Source organism: Macaca thibetana, chromosome 12 (genome assembly GCF_024542745.1).
Source record: "Macaca thibetana thibetana isolate TM-01 chromosome 12, ASM2454274v1, whole genome shotgun sequence".
Taxonomy (NCBI): Eukaryota; Metazoa; Chordata; class Mammalia; order Primates; family Cercopithecidae; genus Macaca; species Macaca thibetana.
The window spans coordinates 23,102,230-23,127,026 of NC_065589.1; the positions used below are offsets into that span (position 1 = coordinate 23,102,230).

Below are 24,797 nucleotides of genomic sequence, written 5' to 3' on the forward strand. Positions count from 1 at the left end.
TTTCACCCGGGACCAAGTCATGCATGTGCCCAGCCTCACCCCAGCCCCCAGTGCGTGCTTGGTCACACATACACACAGAGAATTCTTTATGCCTCTTTATTCCCAATCTCATCAGCACTTTACAAAATCAGACTGGAGGGAGAGAGGCCTGAGAAGGCTCCCTTCCCACCCTCCAAGCTCAGCCGAAGTCTGGAAGGTCTCCTGCCCCCTCCCTATAGAAGGGACTCTAGGGGTGGGGCTGGTGCAGGGGGAACTGGGAGCTGGGCCAGGCCTGCTGGGCCATCCTCTCCCCCTGCCAAGAGGGGAGCTGGGCCTGGAGAGGGGCAGGAAGCAGGACCAGCCCAGCACTCCTGAGTCCTGGGGCTCTCCCTTTCCTGCTGACATTAGGGCTGGGACCCTGGCTGTCCCTAAATCACCCACCCGTGTAGCCCTACCCACCTTCTACATCTGTATCCCCCCACCCGGCTTTCCCTAAATATATACAAATGTACAGAGGGCTCCCCCTCCCCGGCTGGGATGAGCTCTATCCTCCCCTCCCTCTCTCCTTCCTTCCCTTCCTCTCCATGAGGGCCCATGGCCTGGTTTCCAGCCCTCCCGGGGCACCAGCCTGGGGGTAAGGGGTGTGGACAAGAAGGACCTTTGTGCAAAGCAGCTGACATCAGGGCAGGGGAGGATAAGAGCAGGAACTGAGTCCTGGCCCTCCCAGTGAGCACCGCCCCCAGGTCTTTCCCAGGAGCAGGAGGAGAATGTGCTGGGGATCCCAGGAGAGGTCTCAGACTCCTGGATCCTTTCAGTCACAGCACCATCCTAGCAAGCGAAATCTTCAAAGACACTTCCTGGGGGACCGTGGGGGTGGTGATGGTTGGGGAGCAGGCTGCTGGCCCCCCCACCCTCGGCATGGCCCCGGCTCGGGCAGGGACTCTGCAGGAGAAAGAAAAGAGGGAGTGGCTAGGGAGAACTCATGGGGGCAGGGACTCTGCCGAGAAAGAGTGGGACAGGGAGAGGTCAAGTGCTGTCCCCAGGGCTCACACCGCCAGTCTTTCCTTGTCACCTTGGGCAGAGGCTCCAGGGCCCACTCCACAGGCTGGTTCAGAAACCATGGGGTCTCAGTCCTGGGGAGGGGTGGCTGCACGCTCTGTAGAGCTCATCCTCACCTGTTCCTTCAGCTCCTGAAGCCCCAAAGTGGAGATGCCCCCAGTGGAGGTCCGCAGGGGGGTCTTGGGACGCCTCCATGCCCGCTTCAGTCGATCCCAGGACACCTTGAGGTTCAGGGTGGGGGACAGCAGTGGGCTCAGGAAATTGGTTGAGGAGAAACGTGAGCCTTACCATGCCCAGCTGCCCACAGGACTCACTGCCACAGCAAACTCCCAGTAGGACACCCTGTCCTCCTCACCTATCCCCTTCTCCTGACTCTGAGCCCTCAGGCCTGCCAGCCAGTCAGGGGACCCTGGCAGAGAACGCTGAACCTGACTTCCCAGCCAGGCCAGCTCCACCAGGCACCCCGCACTGCCCCCTTCTGCTTTGCCCATGGTCGCCACTCCCACCCTGCCTTCCCGGGGCCCTTGCCTCATAGATGTAGTCAAGGATCTCCAGCAACGTGAGGATGCTGGCCCCAATGAACAAGCCCATCTGTCCCCCGAGGTCTCCTGGGAAGCAGGAGAGCAGTGTCAGAGGGAGCGGCCGGGTCGATCCACCCACACACAAGCTGAGGGGGACACCAGTCTCACCCAGCAGGGCTGACAGGCCATAGGCTGCTCGCTGCTCTATGGCTTCAGAGGTCAGGGCCTCAAAGAAGACGTCTAGGACCAGGAAGTTCTCCCTGTGGAGACAGGAAGCAGGGTATCCGTGTGGGCCTCGCTTCCTGAGAAGGCTGGCAGGGGCATCCTGGATCCAGCAGATCTTGATCAGAGACCTCTGCATAGGGAAGTCAGTGACCACCCCCTGGACTCCCCAAGGCTGTGAGGGGAGGCAGTCCCGGATGTGTGTCAGCTTCACCTTTTGAGGGGTAGCAAAGGGCCTGGGAGAGCAAAACACAACTCCTGGACCTGAAGGAAACCCTGCTCCCTCCTCTAAAACAGCCAGTGGTGTTGCCTTTGCCTCCTCCTTATGCCTCTGCGGACCCTTCAGTGACCCCTGTTGCCTGTCAGTCCACTCCACAATGCCACTTCTCAGTGTCCTGGGCAGCCGGTGGCCTGTCCCCGGCACCTTCTTCCGCAGCCGCTGTCTTTTCTCCTTCCTCCACACAGCTGCCTATGGCTCAGGCTCCACACCACACCACTGCCCCGTGCCACACCACCCCTCTGCCCAACGTCCTCTCACTGGACACCTCTCCATCACCTCCTCTCGCAGACCCAAACCCAGGGCCCTAAGAGGTGAGCTCACGCCTCCCAGGCTTCCCTCCCTGACTGAGGCCTGAGAATCAGTCCTACGTTATCAAACGTAGGCTCATTGACAAATTGTGGCATGGATTTTATGTCGTAATCATCTGTCCCCACAGAACTCAGCACTGGGCTTGGCACCCAGACCATGCTCCGAAACTGTAGACTGGCTGGAGGGGACCAGACCAAAGGCTCAGGGCGGTCCCTCCTGCCTCCCCCTGCAGGGTACTGTGTTTCTCTCCGGTCTCATCCTGTCCCTCTCCCTTAGAGAAGGGGAGAAAGACACATAAGCAAAGCACTCGGAAACGTGGCATATGTGTAATGATGGAGATCTGTACGGGTGCTGGGAGCTCAGATGAAAGGTGTTTGGACCGGGAGGTGGAAACACTGAACATGACTTGAACAATGAGTGGGGCTGCTTAGAAGAAAAGGGCTGTGGCCAGGCACGGTGGCTCACACCTATGATCTCAGCACTTTGGGAGGCCAAGGATGGTGGATCACTTGACGTCAGGAGTTCAAGACCAGCCTGGCCAACATGGTGAAACCTCATCTCTACTAAAAAGACAAAAAAATAGCTGGGTGTGGTAGTGGGTGCTTATAATCCAGGCTACTTGCGAGGCTGAGGGAGGAGAATTGCTTGAACCTGGGAGGTGGAGGATGCAGTGAGCCAAGATTGTGCCACTGCACTCCAGCCTGAGTGACAGAGCAAGACTCTGTCTCAAAAAAAAAAAAAAAAAAAAAAGAAGAAGAAGAAAGAAGAAGAAGAAGTAGTAGTAGTAGTAGCAGTAGTAGTAGTAAAGGGCTATGAAAGGCATTCCTGGTAGAAGACTTATCATAGAGATGCGGCCCACTCCCCACCTCCACCATGCCCAGCGCCTATTGAGGGCAGCCTCCACCACACACACACACACACACACACAGACACACATTCTCTCACACACATACCCATTCACAGATACACACAAAGTGTGCATGCACACACACATACCACACACTCACATACACATACACTCACATACACACCCACAGGAAACACACACATACACATGCCCCACACAGATACACGCAAACATGCATGCACACACACGTACACACCCACATACACCCCACACACATACACACCCACACCCACAGACACACACATACACACATATGCTCACACACACGTACACACACACAGAGTCACACAGCCACCGCCCACAGGCACACATACCGTATGTAGGTCTCATTGCGGTTGTACTTCCTCGCCAGGTACCGGGCTGAGCCCCTGTTGGGGATCCTGACCATGGAGATCTCTTTCCCATAGCGCGTCAGGTTGCAGGGGGTGGGGCAGAAGCACGGGCCCTCGGGGCCCCCACCCAGGGAATCTGCAACACAGAGGCAGCAGCTACAGTGGGAGTTGGAGAAGGGTGGTCCAGTGGCCCACCAGCTGCAAAGAGGAGGCCCGGGGGCTGTCCTGAAGCAGGCACACCCACACCAAGGGCCTTTACTGGCCAGCCCCGGTGCTTCCTAGAGGGGACTGGCTGCAGGTCCCCACATGAACCAGCTTCAGACTGCTCCGGAGAGCAGGTGTAAGCAGAACCCCCCAGCACCCTCCCAACCCCCGGGACTGGGGGGGTCCTCATGGCCCAGAGGGAGAACAGAGCCCATCCACCAGAGCTAATCAACTATGTGAGGCCTCAGACACACAAGGAGGTGTGGAGAGGATGCTGGGATGCATGGATGGGTGGGTGGATGGATGGATGGATGGATGGATGGATGGCAGATGGCCAGATCGATGGATGGGTGAACAGAAGAACAAATGGACCAACAAGCGTCCCAGGCTCAATGCGCTGGGCTTTCTCTGCCTGCCCCTTCAGTTCCACTCTCCACTCTTCCACCTTGCTCTGCACCCTACGAGGCTGATCTCTGCCAAATGCATCACCTCAACTCCCTTGTCCTCTGGCTTTGGGTTGAGTTTGGCCAACAGGAGGCCCTGGCAGAAACAGAAGGTGAGAGGGAAGAGATGCCAGGGTATTTCTCCTGCCTGGCTTCCTCACTGCCAGGCCGTAGGTGGCAGAGGCTGTGCTGCTCCTCCAGCCATGCTGCTGTCAGTCAGTCCTCTCGGACAGCCACAGGTCTCTCCTCCTGCAGGCCTGGTGGGGATGAAGGCTCCCCATGTTGCCAGCTCTGTGATCTCCCGCTGTGCCTTGCAGCTTCTTTACTCCTGATCACACATCTGTTCCTTCACTAAACACCTCCAATCACCCCTGTGACAGATGCAGGTGGTGTGGGGGACAGAGAGGGGCTGGATGTGTGTCTGGCTGCCCAGTGTCTCAGACCCAGCCCCAAGGCCCCAGGTGTCTGGATTACTGCAGCCAGCTTGGCCAGTCCCTGACTTTGAGTCTCCTCCCCACCTACCCATTGTCCACACCTCATTGGACTCACCTGGCATTCCTGCCTTGCCAGAGGCCTTTGTGGGCTTCCTAGAGCCTCCCTCCTCCATTTTTTTTTTTTTTTTTTTTTTTTTTTTTTTGAGACAGGGTAACTCCATAGCTCAGATTAGAGTGCAATGGTGTGATCCCAGCTCACGGACCTCCCAGGCTCAAGCCTATCCTCTTGCCTTAGCCTCCCAAATAGGTGGGACTATAGGTGTGCACCACCACACCCAGTTCACTTTTTTATTTTTTGCAGAGACAGGGTCTCACCATGTTACCCAGGCTGGTCTCGAACTACTGGGCTCAAGTGATCCACACAGCCTGGCCTCCCAAAGTGCTGGGTCTACAGGTGTGAGCCACTGTGCCTGGCCTCCCTCCTCCACTCTTTCCACTCCCTCCCCTGTTCTCTGCCCTGTGGCCACACAGATCTTTCAGTGCCCTGGACACAGCATGCTGTTTCTGGCCACAGGTCTTTAGTGTATGTCCCCCTTTGCACCTGGCTCTTATACAGCCATCAAGCCTCAGCTAATGTGTCCCTTCCTCTAGGAATCCTCCCTACCTTCCCTGGCTAGGGCTGCACACCCCTCCTTGGGGCCTTGCCACACACCCGAGGCTCCCCTCTCCAGGAGTTAATGGGCTGTGTGGGAATGGCTGCCCACAGCCCTGCCGGGCTATAAGCTCTCCAAGGGAAGGGCTGTTGCCCCCACTCTCACCTCCAGTACCCAGCACAGGCTGTAAAGGTCTGGAAAATGCACGAATCGATGAATGGATGGATAGATGGATGAACTGCAGATCAGGCAAGATCTGTGGACAGATGGGGTTTGCCTTACCCACACTGATAGCCAGCAATGCATTTTTCCTGAGACCAAGAGAGAAGTCATTTCACTTTCTCAAAGTGGGTGAGCTCATTGGTTGAACCAAGATGAGAAGCCCAGCCCTTCACTCCCAGTCCTGGCTTCTCTGTAATCCCCCCACCCTGCTGCCTCCACTTACCCAAGTGTCTGTACCTGCAGAGGTCTGCAGACCTCTCCCCGACCCCACTGAAGTATGGGCTAAGGCTCAACCCCCAGGAAGAACCCTCCAGGAAGAGACTGGGAGGGGAGGAGCCAAGACAGTGAGGAGAAGAGTGGACAGAGACATGAAGAGGCTGATGGAGAGGTAGGGAAGGGTAGGCAGCACGGACCCAGTGTGTGGTCGGCACACTCGATGTAGATATTTGGTGGGCAGATGGTCTCATTGCCTGAAAGGAGAGAAGATTATTCCTAGAATCTACGATCACTTCCCCTGTCCCCCACACGCCCAAATGTAAGCACATACATGCATGCACACACATATGCACACATTTGCATAAATGTGCTTGAACACCACACACACAACCCCCACAAATATGCAACCATGGATATAAATGAGCATACATGTACACAAATACATATCAACATGCACACAGGCATCTGCATGCCAGCATTCCCACAGGCATATGTGAAACCATGTTTAAAAGTCCCAAACACACACATGCACACTCACACGGGTACAGACACACACATATGTTGTATACATGCGCCTGCCTGTGCACATGAGCACTGCCTTGCCCCAGGAGGCTCTGGAGCCCAGCAGGGTGGCATGGAGGGCTAGCTAGGGGTGGGGTGCCCACCTGGCATGTGCACCATCCGGCAGTGGCAGCGCTGAAGCACAGCCTCCTTTTCACAGCGCAGCCGGCAGGCAGACACACTGTAGGCCGAGTAGCCCTGAAGCTCAGGCTCCCTGAGCTCACTCTCCGCGCGGCAGTTGCCCCAGGGCTGGGGCAGGTAGGTCAGCTGCAGAGGTGGGTCATGATGAGGTCATGCTCAGGAATCCCACCCGGTCCTCCAGTGCCCACAGCCCCAGCAAAGTCAATACAGCTGGCAGGCTGTGAGCTTCTAAAGGGCAGGTTTGCTCTGCATCCCCTCTGAGCCCAAAGGTGAGCCCTGTGCCCAATCCAGGGCCTGGCAGGAGGTGCTCACCCGCTGTTCCTGGCAGGACACAAAGGTCTGGAAGCCTGGGGACACCCCGAACCCCAGCTGGTGGATGTAGGGCGGCTCCTCCTGGCTGTGGATCTGCACCCGAATACCTGCCTCAAACGACGTCTCATCTGCACAGCAGAGATGGGGACCTTTGGAAACCCATCCCAGGCAGAGGGCCCAGGCCCCAGTCCCCAAGATGGCCCTTGTCCCTTTCCGGCCTGCGTACTTGTCTCCCTCCAGATGGGTAGGTACTCCTCCTGCTGGATGTCCAGCATGATCTCCAGGCCACTGCCCATGCCCCCTGCCCGGCTGGGCAGCGAGCTCCGCGGGTCCGCGTTGAAGGTGTAACACTTCCCATAACGAGTATAGACCTGGGAGGTGGGGTGAGAGAGCAGGAGGGGAGATGAAAGGAGTGGCCAAGGCAACTCCGAAGTTCCCTGCTCCCCGCCGAGGGCCACTAGATCTGCTTGGACACTCCAGTCCCATATCCTAGCAAGCAATGTATAGCCCAGTCTCTCCAATGAGCGCCAACTTTTCCACTGATGGCCTCCCTTAGATGATTAAAAGGCATCTCCAACTTAACATATCAGCACATCAACACCTTCCCAAACGCTACCTGCCCCACACCATCCTCCTCCTCCCTAGTAAACCACCCCACTATATCCATCCAGTTTCTCAAGTCGGAATTTCTAAAATCTCCCCATCCATCATCCCTGCTTCTTTTTCTTTCTTATTTTTTTAGATATGGTCTTGCTCTGTTGCCCAGGCTGGTATGCAGTGGCACGATCTCGGCTCACAGCAGCCTCAACTTTCCAGGCTCAAGCCATCCTCCTGCTTCAGCCTGACAAGCAGCTGGGATTGCAAGCATATGCCACCAAGCCTAGCTAAGTTTTTTTATTTTTTATTTTATATTTGTAGAGACAGGGTCTTGCCATGTTGCCCAGGCTGGTCTTGAACTCTTAGGCCCAAGCAATCCTTCTGCTTTTGGCTTCCCAAAGTGCTGGGATTACAAGCATAAGCCACCACATCCAGCCTCCAGGCCACTTCTGAAATATATTTAGAATCCATCCACTTTCCTTCCTTCTCCAGCAACCCCCATTTTGCCATCTCCTTCTAACTGGTCTCCCACCTTGGTCCACCCTTGCCCCTCCCTACTGGAAGCTATGGTGCCCAGTCCACGGTGCTCAGATCCAATGAAACCACTCACTGACTTACCCAACAATAGCTTCCCATTTCCCACATAACAAAGTCACGCTCCTTCCCTAACCCAAAAGTGCCCATGTGATGTGGCCCTTGCCTGCCTTTCCACCACCTCCCCCATATCTGACAAGTTCAGACACTCGGACTCCTTTCCTCCTCAGGCTTTTGTTGTTGTTGTCCCCTCTCCTGGAATGCCACTGCACACACACTCTTGGTATGGCTAGCTGCCCATCGCTGAAGCCTCAGCATGTCACACTCATACATCACACAGACACGTTCAGTGTCACCGTCCTTGCATCCACATGTCTGTTGGTTTGCCCAAAGTACTTATCAAGACCTGAGATGATCTTGTTCATCTGCTTGTCTCCTGTCCATTGTCCATCTCCCTCAATGAGCGTGTATGCTGCACAGAAGCAGTGAGCCTGTCTGGTGTCCCCAGCCTCCGGCCCAGTGCGGGGCACAAGGGACACTTAATAAGCTGTCTCTGCAGCACAGAAGCCAGGCTCCCTTTTCCTCTGCGGACAGTTCTCCTGCATGGACAGCAGATGGCGCTGGCGCCCCGGAGATGGAAGCCCAGGCTCCTGCTGGGGATTTAGCTGCCGCCAGCAGCTGCGCAGCGGCAGGGGTGGAGAAGAGGCTGAGGGAGAGGCGGGTTCTAGTTCCCCCGTGCCAGGCTTCCCCAACAGAGCCGAGCCCCTGGGTCAAACCCATCACAGGCAGCACCTTCCCTGGGGGCAAGGGGTCGGCGCACTCAATCACGCTCTCCCGCTCCCCCTCCCCTCTCCTTGGGAACATTTTCCACTGGTAAAAGCTGGGAGAAATAGCAGGAAGCAGTGTGGAAGGAAAAAGAGATCCTGAATGCCTGGTTTCACAGGGGGAGTGCAGAAGGAAGAGGGGCCGGGTGGAGAGCAGCGAACCAACTGAGAGTCCTCCCGAGACCTCCTAGGGGTCCCCATCCCTGAGAACTAGACCACCCTGCTGCGGTGCTCTGGGAGCTGCAGCCCGGATCCTTCTCTCTCCCACAGTTCTTCTACCACTCAACCACCCTGCCTCCCGTTCCCGAAACAAAAACGTGTGCACCACAAACAAAGCACCCTGAGTTTACAGAACATGGTGCCGTCTACCGCTGCCCACATCCCCTCAGTACCAGCTAGGTGTAGTTGTCCCGACTACTGCAGATGAGGACATCACAGCTCAGAGAAGTGAAGTGACATTCAAAGTCACACAGCTGGGAAGAAGGAGAGGTGCACCTCATCCAGGGGTCAGGGGCAAGGCTCCAGCTGCTCCCGCAAACCATTGCTTGTACCCCCACCCCAAGCCTACCCTACCTCAGGACCCAGCTCCTGCCCCAGCCCCATCCAGGTAGATGAAACAGGAATGGGCCCCAGGCCCGTCCCCTTCTCTTCTCCCATTCCCCTTTCGCTTCTGCACCGTTCCTCTTGACCTTCCTCACCCTTTCTTCTCCATATCGGCTTCCCTTCAATTCTTCACCTGTCCCCGGAGTCTTCTCCTTTCCTAACACCCCACACACACCTTTACCAGCTTCCAGGTTCAAGTTCTTGACCCCATTGGTATCACCCCTGCCCTCCTCCCTATTATGTGTCCATCTGTGGGGCAGGAGTGGGTGTCACGGACAGCTCAGGAGCGCTCAGTATGCCCCATGCAGTGTGCTAAACGCTTCACATGGTCTATCTGGATGAATCCTCACAACTACCCTGTGAGGTGGGTATTATTATCTCCCCATTCTGCAGAGAAAGAAATGGAGGCTCAGAGAATTCAGCTGGTTTCCCAAGATGTTCAAGCTCAGGGCTTCTCAAATGCTATTATGCACATGAATCAGGGGGATCTTTTTAAAGTGCAGATTCTGATAGAACAGATGTGGGGAGGGGGTTGGACAAGGCTGAAAGTCCATGGACCACACTGTGAATAGAAAGGCACTAGATGAAGGGGGAGAACCCAGCAAGACAGCCCGACTCTAGACCTGTGCTCTTATCACAAGTCACTGGAGGTGGAGGAACCCTGAAGTGGGCTGGGTGCAAGATTCCTCTGTCCCATCCGGGTGCAGTGGCTCACACCTGTAATCCCAGCACTTTGGGAGACCGAGGAGGGCAGATCACTTGAGGTCAGGGGTTCGAGACCAGCCTGACCAACATGGTGAAACCACATCTCTCCTAAAAACACAAAAATTAGCTGGGCATCGTGGTGGGCACCTGTAATCCCAGCTACTCGGGAGGCTGAGGTAGGAGAATTGCTTGAACCCAGGAGGCGGAGGTTGCAGTGAGCTGAGATCACACTGTACTCTAGCCTGGACAACAGAGCGAGACTCCATCTCAAAAAAAAAAAAAAAAAAAGTCCAGGCCCTGGGGGTCATGCCTGTAATCCCAACACTTTGGGAGGCTGAAGCAGGTGGATCACAAGGTCAGGAGTTTGAGACTAGCCTGGCCACATGGTGAAACTCCCATCTCTACTAAAAATACAAAAATCAGCCGGGTGTGGTGGCGGGCGCCTATAGTCCCAGCTACTCAGGAGGCTGAGGTAGGAGAATCGCAAATGGCTGAGATTGCACCGCTGCACTCCAACCTGGGTGACAAAGCGAGACTCTGTCTCAAAAAAAAAAAAAAAAAAAAAGGAAAAGAAAAACTTCCTGGTTCCTAGTGGTGTGGAAAAGGCAGATGGGAGGCATATATTAGTATTTGTAGAAATCTGAAAGTACTCAACCTCTTCCTAATTCAAACCAAGAAGATGCTGGAATCAGCTCTTGCTGACACAGCCAGTTTTGCGTATACGCTTCAGTTGAAAGGCTAAAGAAGGCATGGTCGACGTGGAGTACCCATATTATGAGCTCCTCACTCGTGTCGCTCAGCATTCAGCACCACCTTGGCGGAGCCCTGTCTGTCAGGCACCATTATGGTCTCTCTGAAGCTCAGCCTCACCCATGGGACCATGAACTCCTTGTGACCAGGAGTCCTGTTTCCCTCTTGGCATCCCCAGAGCCCAGCAAGATTTGCAGAAGGAGGTGTGAGATGGGAGGAAGGAAAGCAAACACTGTCAAACATCCCCACTTTGTACCAAGTCCTGTGATAGGTGCTTTTGATCTATTTTCTCTTTTGAGTCTCCAAGAAACCCATATGAGCTAAGTATTGTTGTCCCCATTTAATGATTAGGTACCGGAAGCTCAGAGAAGGAAAGTGACTTGGCTAAGGGCACACAGCAAGTAAATGACAGCCGAGATTCATACAGAACTGAACCCTGTGTCAAAGCACAGTAGGTGCTTATAGAACACCTGGTGGGTGTTCAGTGAATGAATGACTCTTGGAGGTTTCTGACTCTCGGAGGGGCTGGGGCAGCGTCCCTACCTGGCACCTACAACAGACACACACAGACATATGCTACATGGCACCGAGCCCACTCCACACAGGGCAGAATGAATGCCTAGCTGGCGAGGGTGGTGGTTCCTTGGCACACAAACCCTCAAGGTGGCTGTGCAGAGTCAAGGTGACAAAGGGACATGGGTGGAAGTTGTCTGGGTCTCAGGGATACTCTGCAGGGAACAGACCGGCCAGACTGGCAGGAGGAGGACACTAGCACAGCCTGGGTCAGTCCTGACTGCTGGTCAGAGCGCAGTGTTGCCCAGGAGACAGTCCCTGGGCCAGGCAGGCAGGGGCGGGTGGAGCCATCAGCTTCTAAGTGGCAGACCTCTGGTGGCAGCACAGCCCACAGCTTCTTCCATGGAGACGGCACGGCAGCTCTGCCACAAGGTCCCACAGGTTGTCCACTGCTCCCTCCCCATGGACTGGCCCAGGAAGGGGGGGCACAGTATGCAAAGGAGTTGAAAGTCCAGGGTCCAGTCACAGAAAGGGGAAGGTTGTGGGCCAGGGAGTGTCCTAATGGCAGAGGGGCTATCTCCAGATCACCAGCTCTCAGTCTCTGGGCGCTGTCCTCATCTCAGACCCCCACCTCCTCCTTTGGTCTGGCCCTCCTTGTCTCTCTGCCTTAGCTCCAGGCCCACACTGCTAGCCCTAACGGGTGCATGTGGCTTCCCAAAGCCCCTCCCGGCCTTGGCTGACAGCTCCTAGACAGGACTATGTCTGTGCTGCACACAGACCCTCGGGTCCCCTCCCCCACCTTCCTTCTGGCCAGCCTCTGCCTGTCCTTCTCTGATCACCTCCCCTTTAGTGTTGGCCTGAACCCCGGCCCGGGTCTGTCTGCCTCGCTAGCCTCTGTTTCCTGATCTCAGTCTGTCTCTCAAGTCCTTCCCTATCCGCCTGGCCTGTCTGTCCCTGCCCCTGATTTGTTATCCACCCGGACTCTGTTTCTCTGCTCCTGCCCTCTGTTGACCTGTCCCCTCCCCTTGGCCTCTTTCTCTCCCATTGTCCTGGATGCCCCCTGGCCTTTTTGTCCCTTGCCCACTGCATTCTCTATCCTATTTGCCTCTTCTCTATCCATCCCTTAGTCTGGCTGTACAGTCTTAGCCTCTTGTCTTCCTACTAGACTTTTCCCTGGGCCTGAGGCTCCCTACCCTGACCCAACACATCAGGAACCCCTCTCCAGGTGCCCTCCACCTCCTTCTCCAGCCCCTCTCTCTCAGGATCTGCCTGAGACAGTGATGAGGGGTTGGGAGAGAGCTGTCCAGAGCTTGCTCCTCCTGAGAGCGGTGGCTTCTCTCAGCCCTCGGAGCTCCATCCATTCACAGCTTCCATTTCTCCAGAAAACTCTCCCTGGCTGGCTTGCTCGCATCCTCCCTCCCTTGCAGAGCCCACAGGGTTAACCGGCAATTAGCGGGGCCAGGGCTCAGAGCTATGGCAGGGAGAGGGCCCTGGGCCTCCAGGAGATAAGAAGCAGCCAGGAGCTGCCGAGGCCAGGCTAATCCCAGAGCTAATCTTCGGCCTGGGCTTTATCTCCACTGCCTTCTGGGCATCCTGCCTCTGGTCTCCGCCCTGACATTCTTCCATGGTGTCCCTTCCCCCAAATTCTATCAGCTCTCCCCTTGATGGGGTCCACCCCATGCCTCTCACTTAGGCACTCCCAGAATGAACTCCTCTGCCCCTAGGTCCAGAGTGGGCTAGTGGAAGGGGGTGCATCTTCATCTGCTCTGGACTGTGACCAGCACCCTGGGGTGGAACAGCTCCCAGGGCCTGGCTTTATTCAGGGGTGGCACAGTATCCAGGTTCAAAGCCTTTTCCTTCCCTATCCTTTCCAGGGGCAGAGGAAGGAAGATAGCACCAACCAAAATGCCTAGGGTGTCTGCACTGCTCAGAACTTCGAGATCACTCAGTACTTCGAGGTCACTCAGTCCAATCACTCATTGTACAGAGGCAGAAACAAGCCTAGAGATGGCAAGGTTCAGATCCAAGGGCATGCATGCAGAAAACAGGGGCAGATTCAGAAGTAGACCCCAGGTTCACAGGCCAACATCACCTCCCTGGGAGTCGGCAGGTCCTAGTTTCAGCCCTAGTTCCACCACTGACAGCCTGTGTGACTTAGGTTAGTAAAGTGATTTATCAACTTCTCTGGGCCTCAGTTTCTTCATGTGTCAAGCAGAGACAGAAATCCCTGCTTATTTCACAGATTAGTTGTACATCTCAAAATAGTGGAAGTATGTGAAAGGCATTTGCAAAGTGCAGTCATATACATATACCAGTAATAAGGGTTTTGTAGAGACCAGCATGAACCAAGCTAGGGCAGAGACTGATCACTATGTGGTGCTGGAAATGGATACACAGAAGGCTCATAACATGGGGAAAGGGGCATATATTTTGTAGCCTGACAGAACAGGGTTCAAATCCAGCCTCTCCCACCAACTTTGGACAAACAACCTCAGATGTGTGATTGAATCTTGCTGAGCCTCGGTTTGCTCATCTGTAGAAGGGGAATGGTAATTCCTCCTCCTAAAGTTAGATGAGAGGATTAGAGATCAATTCAGTGATTCCTGGCAGATGCTCAAGGGAGGGGTGAGGCCCTTTGGGGAATGGAGCTTCCCGCCAGGATGCTGCAGTCATTTTCATCTTGGATCCCCACTGGGTGCATCCTCACAGGGCATCAAGCACCTTGCAGGCTCTCTCTGCAATTTGGGAGTGGCTTAGAGGATGGAGCTCTGTCACAGCGAAATCCCCAGGCTCTGAGATATGCCTCTCCTACCGGATGGAAAGCCCAACCTAGTTTACATCCAGGCCTTAGCTTTAGTTAAGTCTGTGGGATTCAGATTCAATCGATTAACCTCTCCGATCCTCCATTTTTCATCTGTAAAATGGGAATAACCACAGGCGCCCTTCAGAGGTGTTATGAGGAAAGACAGAATGCACGTAAATCATAGCAACCACTAACATTTACTTAGTACTTACCTCTGCGCCAGGCACAGGTCTAAGTACTTTACGTAGATTAACCCCTTAATCCTCACAAAACTCCTATACTGGCGGTAGTCCTATGGTTTTCATTTTACAGACAGGGTAACGGAGGTACAGACAGGATAAGGAAACTGACAGGGCAGGCAGTCTGGGCCTGGAGTCCACCCATAGCCACCATGTGACATACACCTGGCACACAGTACCTACAAATAGTAGGCACTCAAGAACTGGTGAGTGTTCAAACAACACTCATTGTCCAAACTTGTCCAACACTATTCATTGAGCCTGTGCTCAACAGTGTCAGGCACTGTGCTTTGCACTGGACATACAACAGAGAACAAAACAGACAGCCTCTGCCCTCAAGGAGTTTGCTGTCTGGCTGCAGAGACATTCATTCATTCAGAGTACTTACGGGCCAGGCGCGGTGGCTCACACTTGTAATCCCAGCACTTTAGGAGGCCAAGGTGGGAGGATCGATTGAGCCGAAGAATTTGAGACCAACCTAGGCAGCATAGCAAGACCTCATCTCTACAAATAATAATAAATTAGCCAGGCATGGTGGCTCACACATGTAGTCCCAGCTACTCAGGAGGCTGAGGTGGGAGGATCTCTTGAGCCCAGGAGATTGAGGCTGCAGGCAGCCCCCGTGATGGCACCACTGCACTCCAGCTGGGCAACAGAGTGTGACCCTATCTCGAAAATAAAAAAGAAAAACAAAAAAACAAAAAAAAACAAAGTGCTTATGGGGCACTTACAACATAAACACCGTGAACTGCACCAGGCATGTTCACAAATCCACCAGTCACACAAATGGATAAATTATTACTAGTTGTGATCCTTGTTGTGATGGGGTGACCTAGCCAAGGCCACCAAGGTGGAACAGGAGCTCAATTTGGCTGGCAGGGTCAGGAAAAAACTTCTCTAAACAAGTCACCTGGCTCACCCAGGAGGGGCATCAGACCAGGCCACACTCAAGAAAGAGGAATACACAGCCGCCCTCAGCAGGCCTGGTTCTACACGTGCATACAGGGGCCCCCCACCTCCCCGCCTCCACTCCACTGCCACCCATGAGCTTTTCAGGGCCGCTTCCTCCCTACGGTGGATCTAGGAGGCAATGGCCGCGGTGTTTGTTCAAATGTAAATGTGTGAGCTGTGGTGGAAGGGACAGGGGAGCCCTAGGAGCCAGGGAGGGCTGGGGCTGTGGAAGAAGGCTGTGGTCCCCGGCGGGCGCCGCGCTTCCACGGGAGAGAACGGGAGGATGAAGGCCTCCGGGACCCAGGTTAACAGTCAAAACCGTTGCCCGGGCAGCGACCGCTTAGGCCTTACACCCTAGAAAGTCAATTTTTAATTGGTGAATTGGTAACTAAGTCCTTCCCTGACATTCCCGCCCCTCGATGCAAAGTTCCTCGTCGAGAGTTTTGCTTACACAGTGGAGCACACACCCACAACCAGGCGGGAGTTCAGGAGACAAGACAGAAGGAGGCGGCGGGGACGGTGGGTGGGTGGGTGTGCGCCCGCCAGGAGCCCTGGCCCCCCGCCCTCTCCCGCACACACAGTCTGGCCGCCCAGGCCTGGCCCACCCGCACCCAGAGGGCCGCACCCACCGGCTCGCGCGCCTCGCCGCCCCCCGCTCCCTCCCGCGGGGCAGGCATCCATCACGGCGCCCGAGCGCCCTCCCTCCCATCTCCTCTGGGCTCCTCCGCTCTCCTCCCTGGGCCTGCCTCATTTGCATTCCCCCGGCTCCCGGCTCCTCAGCAAAGTGACCTCCGCACACAGCAGCGCCAGAGGCTTCCACCGCGGAGGGAGACACCGCCGCCCTCCCCCGCCTTCAGCCGGAGAGGGGGCGACAGGGGCCGGGGTCCCAAGGAGATGGATGCGGATCCGGGCCTGGCTGGCTGACCTGAAGCGGCTGAAAGGCCCGGGGCCGAGGGGCACTGAGGGACTCGGGTGCTCGGGTGGGATTTGAACCTGCGACCTCAGATCCCCAGCCAGGAGGGAGTGAGACATGGAGATCAGCACGAGGCCCGGAAGGCTGCGGCCAGAAACGGAACCCCTGCTGGGAACCCGGGGCTCCCCAATGTCCCGTTTCCTTCCCCCGTGAGCCCCCACTGGGGAGGGGCTGTCGCCCAGGGGTTCCCAGCTCTCCCGGGGGCCTGCCCAGCCCCCACCTCGCCCCCTGAGCCCGCCGAGCCGCCTCCCCTCCCCCCGTTTGGTATTTACACCTTCCACACATTTGTAAGCTATTATCCTGTCCACGCTTAGTCACCGCTGAGCCAAGCGCCACGGATTTAGCTCCTTTAATCTTTCCTCCTAAATCAATCCTCCATTTCCCCTTAATCATCCCGTGGCTCCTCTCTGAACTCTTGCTGCCGCCTCGGCTGCTGCAGCCCGTGCCTATCTCTCTGGAACTGCTCCCCCTCCAACCCAACACCCACGGGTGTCCCAAGGGCATGGTGAGCATCTGAGGGGTGGGTTGGATTTCCAGCGCTGCCAGCCCCAGACTAGGAGCCAGGGGAAGAAGTGCAGACCTCTGCCCATCTCTTCCTGGAAAACACACCACTGAACCTTCCCATCTCCACTCTCAGGGTCTCTGCCCCTCTGTCCTCCTCCTGCCTTCCCACCCTCACTCATCCTTCTGAAGACCCTAAGTCTCCACCATGATTTGCAAAAAATCAAAAAACAAACAAACGTGGCAGATCTTCTCTCCTTGGCCCTCCTGCCCCCAGTGCTGGCCGTTCCCACCTCCTCTTCCCAGGTGCTCAAAGGAGGAGGGCTGCAGGGCTAGCCTGGAAGGGCAGGGAACACTTATAACTCAGCAGCCTGAGGCCGGCCTCTGTTCCCTCCTCCAGAGTGGCCGTCCATGTCTCCTGGACCACCTCAGGCTCCACCACCTTCACTTCCTTCCACCTCCCCATGGGACCCACTGACTCAGGGACTCAGTAGCTTGGGTCTTGACATTCCAATGCTCCCTGTAGTGCTCCCTGGGTGCCCCTGCCTCTCCATTCCTGATCCTTCCTGCCCCCTGCCTGGACCTAGCAGAGGCAGCCCTGCCGCCAGCCACAAGAGGGAGCAGATTCCTCCCAAGAAGCAGAAGGGCAGGGGTGGGGGTCCAGGAAGGAGTGGGGCAGGGGAGACAGACAGAGGATCAGAGGGGGACAGGACGTGGGGCCATTTCTTCAAACGCTAATCAGCATCTTCCGGCAGTGTCTGAGAAGCTGAGCTGATAATGAGCCCAGCTCGGGGCTGATTCCTGATTAATGAAGAGGCCACGGGGCTGCTGAGTGGGGCTGGGTGGGGCATGTCCCTCACGGTCCTCCCACTGCCCTTGAAGACCAGCCCTCTGAGACAGTAACAGTCCCTGCCCTTCCCTGCCGGGCCACACCACTTACATCCCTTCCAACCACTCCACTGCCCAAACAGGCAGGCTGACCGCACACCTCCAGGAGGGTCTGAGCCGCAGCTGGTGTGGGGTGGAAGGTGGAGAGGGTGGGTGCAATCTGAGGGGTTGGCAGCCCTCAGTATTTTTTAAATCAGTTACTGTTCTGTTAAAATAATCACGATTTGAAGCTGCTTTTGACACACTGGAAGACCCAGCCATCCTGGGCTCCTCACACAGGGCAACAGTTAGCTGGGGCTGAGGAGCAGCTGCGTCCTTCAAGACTAAGTGGTCTTCAGTTCTCCTCAGGCCCCACCCTTCCCTACTGTATCCCCCCACCCCAACCTGACCTGCCTGGCTCCTGAGGGCAGCATCCGCCCTGAACCAGATGTTGAACAAAATGTGCTTAAGGCTCATGCTTCAGAAGAAGCTGGGACCACGGGGAATAGAGGGCTGGACAGGCTGGGGGAGTCAGAGGGACGCCTGTGCAGCAGATTAGAGGCTTGGACCCACCTCAGTGGACACCCCCTCCCTTCCACAGCCAACGGGGCAAGGGGCAGCCCTTGGAACCTCCAACCCAGTGGCAAAGGTGTGGAGTTGGGATGGAGTGTGGAGTAGCTCCTCCCAGGGCCAAGGGCAGGGGGTGGAAGGCAGAGACTGTCAGTATTGGCCTGACCACACGCTGGGAGGAGAAGGGGCTAAGGAGGTCGCTGGGACAGAAGGAGTGGATGCTGAGCAGCCCGAAACTGGATCCTGTGACAGCCAGAGAGAGAGAGAGAGAGGGCTTTCATGCTGTTCTGTGCCTCAGAGCTGTCCTGGCTGGTGGTTGGGTGGGGCAGGGAGAAGAGAGGAGGGCAGGGAGGGGGACTGCCCAGCTGGAAGAGGCCTTGTCTAATTGTGCCTGATTAGTAGAGAGGAAGAGAACAGGGCTAGTGATTAATAGTCACGGCAGTCACCAGCGTGTGGGGAAGGAGGGTCGGGAGGGGGAGGGAGACCGGAGAGCCCAGAGGGGATGGAGATAGTGAGGCACCCACAGGGCCCCGGGCTCCTAGCCCTCCAGGGGCTGCCTGGACCCTTGAGGACCCTGAGGAGAGGGGCTGGCTCCTACCCATGCCTCCACAGGGCTTCTCCACCTCCCCCAGCCTCAAATTTCCACACAGTAACATGGAAAAGACCAAGGTCATGTCCTGCACCTGGGAAGAAAGGCACCTTTGCTCACATGGTGTTTCCAGACACCCCACTGCCCCCAGCCCCCAGACACAGACCCTATCCTCAGCTCCATCTGAGATCGCAGCCCACAGAGTAGACGGCATGACTTCCAATCACAGCTGGCAGCTACCCCCCTATATTCTGTGGTCCCAGTTGTAATCCCAGCCCTGCCCTACCCAGACAGTCTCATTCCTAGGGTCATTCAGAGCTGTGCTGTCCAGCGCGGCAGCCTATAGCCACGTGTGGCTCTTTGAATTAAAAATTCATTTTCTCTGTTGCACTAATCACATTTCAAGTGCTCAACGGCCACATGTGGCTAGTGACTACCATGTTGTACAAGCACAGGTGCACAGCGCGTCCATTACCACAGAATGTTCTATTGGCCAGCACTGATCTAGACAGTGTGTGCACACTTCTGCACCTATGCACACGTGCATGCATATTTTGGAGGGCTGAATAGAACAGGGCAGAGGAGGGTGTGGGCCACAGGGTCAAAAGCGGGGGGATGACTAGGTAATGGAGAGTAATGAAGATGCCAGTACATGGGTCGGAAACCAGTAGGTGGTGCTGAGAACAGTCAGGTTAAAGATAGCCAGGAGTTGGGGTGGCGGCATTTATAACAGCTGACGCTTACACAGTGTATACGATGTGTGTGCCAGGTAGTGTGCTATAAGCTCTTTAGGAGCATCTCTTTAATCCTCACAGCAACCCCCAATTTTTAGGTTCTAATATCCTATTTAAAGAATACACAAACTGATGCTCACGAAGCTTTTTGGCTTCCCCACGGCCACACAGCTAAATGGCTGGAGCCGAGGTTCGAATCCTGGTGGTCCCCAGGTGAGAGGAGATGCGGAATTTTAGAGCCACCCTTGCATTTTACAGCTCAAGAAATGAAGCCTCGGGAGAAAGAGTGATTTCTGCCTTTTAGCAAGAGGGCAGGCTGAGAGCAGGCCGCAGTGGGGAAGGTAGAACTGGGGCTTGGAGGAAGGGGGTGTGGGTAGCAGATGGCGGCAGGAATCAGGGAGGAAGGGAGAGCTGTCTACAAGGCTGGGGGTGGGGGACATACAGGTGGTAGAATGGGTAGGAGTGAGATGGTATGAGACTGAGTGAGGAGGGGAGGGAGAAGAAGAGAGGAGCAGAGGTAACTAGCTGGAGCTAGCCATGGTGCAGAGCACTGCCTCCCAGAGCCCTCTCCTCTCTCCCCTCTTCCCTCTTGTCCTTTCCAAACTGTGCCCAGCCTGCCTCATCCCCTAGGTCTTCCCAGCTCTCCTCCACCCAGAATGGCCTCTCCCTCTCTGAACTCAGCCTCTTACTACCCATGCACCTCGTCTGGCAATTGATCCTGGCACCTTATGACACCACTTGCATGGCTGATTAACTCTTGCATGGTTGCTTAAGCTTCTGAGTATCCCTGTCCCCACTCTACCATGAGACTATAGGCTGCTTGAGGACAGGGACTGGGGACAGGGCTTCCCATCTTTGCTGTCCTCCACAGCTCTGAGCAGGGAGTCCAACACATAGTAGGCATGCAGAACTCCATGTTGATTGACTGACTGATTGGGAATGCATCAAGGGATATTAGGGAGCGTGGGGGGAGAGCGATTGCAGTGGTAACAGAAGCAAGAGCAGCAGCAGAGGGGACTGGGGGAGGGCACATTACCCGGAGTAAAAATAGGCTGGAAAATGTGACATTTATTAACTTGGATTCCGGAGGAAAGGTCACAGCAGAGTGGGGAGTGGGAAGGAAGAAACAGGGAAAGCAACAGAAAACACATAACAGCCCCGTGGTGAAGCCTGTCCCTGTCTCTGACCATCTCACCACTCATACCCTGGCAGGCTCCCCACCAACCAGCTCACATAGCCATCTCCCCACCATAGACCCCAAATCCCCATCATTGACTCCAGGTCCTCACCACAGAGCTGATTATGGACCTCATGTCCTTTTTGGAGACCCCATATCTTCATCTCCTTCCCCCTTCTCCAGCCTTTCCCCTGTAATACACCCCATCTTCCCCACTGCCATGGATCATGGGCCCCCAGCCCAACCTGTAATTCCAGACCCTGGTGAATCTGCAGCAGACTCAGCCCTTGAATGCCAGACCCAAGAGAGAGTTACGCTCAGTAGACAGGGGATGCAGTGTGTGCAGAAGGGTAGGAGGCTGGGCTGGAGACAGGGGAAATGGAAATCCCAAAGGGGAATTCCTGTCCCCCAGTGGTTGCTATGCCCTCTACCCCTCACTGTCCTGCACCAGGGCCAGAACCTCAGCCCACAGACTTCTACCATCCTCCTCTCTCCAGCCCCAGGGCACCAGAGGGCCTGTGGGAAATCCACCCACACTCCTCCGGGCCATCCCCAGGATTCCGGGGACTCACCAGCCTTGATCAGGGGATCCCTGTTCCTGTATCCTCCAGGCACCGCCTCCTAGCCTGGAGACCAAGCAGAACCCTTTGCCTTCCTCCCCTTACTTCCTCACCCCCTCCAGCTCTTCCTCTCCTTTCCTCCCACCGAGGTCTCATCACCCTTCCCCTTTCCTGCCCACCCCCAGCTCCCGCTCAGGGACACAAAGACCCCATTGATTTCTGCCCCAACAGCACCTGCTGAGCCTGAGCTCTGCCCAGCCCCCAGTACGGACTGGTGAGGATTGAGGACAGCAGAGTCCTGTGGATCCCAAAGGCCACACTCACCCTCCATACCCCATATCCTCCTCCTCGGGGACTCTACCAACCCTGGCTTTGGGGAGCAGTGATTTTCCCTAGGAGAGGGGGTGTACAGCCGGACAACAGGCCAATACCCCTGACTCTTCTCCCTGCACAATGCTCCCCCTCCTGTCCCTCGGTTTCTACCTAACTCCCCTGCCCAATGGCAGGAGGCCCCAGACACTGCAGACATGGTGGGGGCCAGGAACCTTGTTGGCTGGAGCATGTTTCCTGGCGATCCTGAGGCAGCGGGTGAGTGAGAACCTGGTGGGGGTCCCTATCACTGGGGCTGGCTGCTGGAGGCTGGGCCGGAGTGGGCACCATGTTGACGCCAAACATTTGCATATGCACTGGGCAGCGGTAACAAGGATGAAACATACACGCACACAGACACACAACGCTGGGAGCAAACTGTGGACTGGGGACAAGCATCTTGAGCACCATGAATACTAGATACCCTGTGACTATGGGTGAATGGAGCCCTGACAGACAGGTGGCGTACAAGACACGCCCACCCCCCTCACATACCTGACTGTGGGAGGCGTGCATGGGAGAGCAGCCCAAGCTCACACCCCTCTCCTGGAGAGGGTGCGTGTGTTTGTGCTCACACATAGGTGAGAGATGGCGCCAGCAGTCTCCAAATGGGGAGCAGCAGTGGGATAGATGGGGGGGGTGTCATGAGAAGGGATGGCATCCACAGTGGGACCCTGTGCTTGGCAGCTAAGCGAGAGCTGGGAGCTAGAAATGGAGATGAGTAGCTCTCTGGGTGTGGGTGTGCAGGTGTGCATGTGAGTGTAGTGACAGGGACAGTGAGTGTGTGTGAGCGAGGGAGTGTGCAGGAAACTGTGTCCCCCAGCAGTGTGTGTGTGTGTGTGTGTGTGTGCGGGCATGTGTGCATGCACCCATGCTGGGGCAGCAGTGAGGGTGAGTTATGCACATAAGAGTGAACCAGTGATTCCCAGTGTAAGAGCCAGATCTGGGCATGGGAGCCGCTATAACAGGAGACAGAGGGGGACTGGCCCTCGGGAGGGCTGGAGGGCAGAATGAAAGAGGGATGTGTGAGGGAGTCTGTGAGGCGGGCATGTGAGAGACACAGAGATCCAGAAGAGACACTGGCACCTAGTGTCCTGAAGACGGGCTCTCTGCAGCCTGCTCACCAGGCCAGCTCCCCAGGAGGCTGCCTGGGGTCCTTCCCTAGATGGAGCCCCCCAAACCTCCCCTCCCCATCTCCTTCGTTTGGTGGGAAGAATCCAGTAGCCTCGGAAGAAAAAGGGAGCAAGAGAAAAGTGGGAGTCAGTTGGTCTGGCCTTGGGATGGTATGTCCCTTCCCTGCAAGCCAGCCAGCTCCAGGACACCTGGGCCCACCCCAGGAACCCCCACCCCAACTCCCAGACCTGGGCACTGCAGCAGCAGCAAGAAGAGTGCTACAAGAAGAGTAGCAGCAGGCGCCCCAGGGTAAGCCCTATGAGCGGCCACTGCTCCATGGCTGGGAAACCAGAGGGAGATGCCAGGCTTGGAGAGACACGAGGCCAGCCTCTGGTGGCAGAAGGAAGGGAAGCCCTGTTGAGGATGCCCCTGCACACCACTGCCACCACTCCTTCCCGCTCCCCAGCCTCCAGCCACCCCAGGCCAGGCAGCCCAGCTGGCAGAACTCACCACAGAGAAGTTGCTGGCGGAGCAGTGATGCCCACTGAAGTTGCAGCTCTTGAGCATGTCGGCGAGCTGGTGGCCAGTGCGGTTGAGGATGTCTACCATGTCAGGCTCCGGGTAGCGCAGGCCAGCGGCACGGTGCCCATCCCGGTCTTTGGGGGGCAGCCCTGTCAGATTGGCCAGGTGGAAGATGTCGGCATCGCTGAGTGCCGAATGCCGGAAGCGGTTGATATTGCAGAGGGTGACAGCCGGGAAGCCCGCCACTGGGGCTGGGGCAGCGGGGTCCATGGCCACCAGGTGAGGCCGGGTCAGGTAGCCCCGGGCCAGGCCAGCCGCCTGGTACAGGAAGGCAGCCAGCGAGGTGAGTAGGGCCAGTGCCCACAGGGTTCTGCGTAGTCCGTGGGGGCCTGGACCACAGGCCCGGCCCAGTCCATGCAGGGTGCTGGTGCTGGCAAAGGTGGCCAGGTCCCGGGGGGCTGCTGCCCCCCGAGCAGCCCCGAGGAGGCTCTGCTCATCCCCTGCCTCCTTCTCCTTGGGTTTCGCATCCTCCTCAGCAAATTTGATTTTGCACACAATCTCGATCGGCATCTGTCCCCGGCTGCTGGGACTGGCCAGAGCCTCCCTGCCCTGTCCCTCCCTAGCCAGCAGCCCTGGTGCCCTCCCGAGTGGCGGTAGTAGCAGCGGCTGCTCTTCTAAACTCAGGGCAAGCGGGAGGAGGACAGGGACAGGGTGGGGGCCCGAGGTGGGGGAGTCACTCCCACTCCCAGCAGCTCCGCAGCCCTGGTGCTGCCTCTGCCGCTGCTGCCTCTGCTGCCGCTTGTCTCTCTCCTCGATCGTCTCCTTGTGGCTTCCCTTATCAGCACCAGCACAGCTGTCAGCCCCTGCGTGTGTCCCTGCGAGCGAGTGAGCGAGTGAGCGAGGGAGCGAGCGCTGCTCCGCCACGCCGCGCAGCCCCAGCCGCTCCACTCAGCATGTGCTCCGGAGCCCACCCCGTGCTTAATAATTCAGGACATGTCAACAGCGTTTCACCGGCAGCACGGGCGTCAGGAGCCAGGCCAGGGAAGGGGGCAGTCCCCAGCCCAGGACAGAGATCCCGAGACTGGGGCTATCCCCCAAACTCCTGCTGCACCCTAGCCGCTCACTGGGTCCCCAGATCTCCCCACTCCCTGGCCACCCGGGGAAGGGTGCCGTGCCCAGGGTCCTCAGCTCATTCTTTGCCACTTTCCTGGCCCACACCCCATGAAGGGTCAGCCAACTCTATCCCCCCACCTCCTGGCCTCCGAGACTCCTGACTCCAGCACCCAGTCACCACCTGATCCCACTACCCGACTCACAGCAGCTTCCACAAACTCCTTGAGAGAGCCACTTGTTTGAATGAGGGAGGGGAGGGGGGCAGAGGAGGGCAGGCTAGACAGACCAGGGGACAACTGTGACTCCAAGATTCTCAGCTTCCCTGGAGCTTTGCTCCTGATTTCAACACCCACCAGCCCCTGCCCCTTTTGGGAAGCTGGCTACCTTCACCCTCA

At 56.6% G+C, this 24,797-nt stretch overlaps 1 protein-coding gene across 1 annotated transcript; it reads right to left on the reverse strand.

Annotated features, from left to right (window-relative positions):
- Positions 1-82: 82 nt before the first annotated feature.
- On the reverse strand, positions 83-24,275 carry ASIC4 (acid sensing ion channel subunit family member 4). Its single transcript, XM_050752405.1, has 10 exons — positions 23,278-24,275; positions 7,022-7,166; positions 6,796-6,923; positions 6,447-6,609; positions 5,979-6,035; positions 3,592-3,745; positions 1,728-1,819; positions 1,567-1,646; positions 1,155-1,259; positions 83-921 (listed from the first exon to the last, which is right to left on the reverse strand). Exons 1-10 carry the CDS (start codon positions 23,857-23,859, stop codon positions 808-810), a joined length of 1,620 nt encoding a protein of 539 aa, XP_050608362.1. The 5' UTR covers positions 23,860-24,275; the 3' UTR covers positions 83-807.
- Positions 24,276-24,797: the final 522 nt, after the last annotated feature.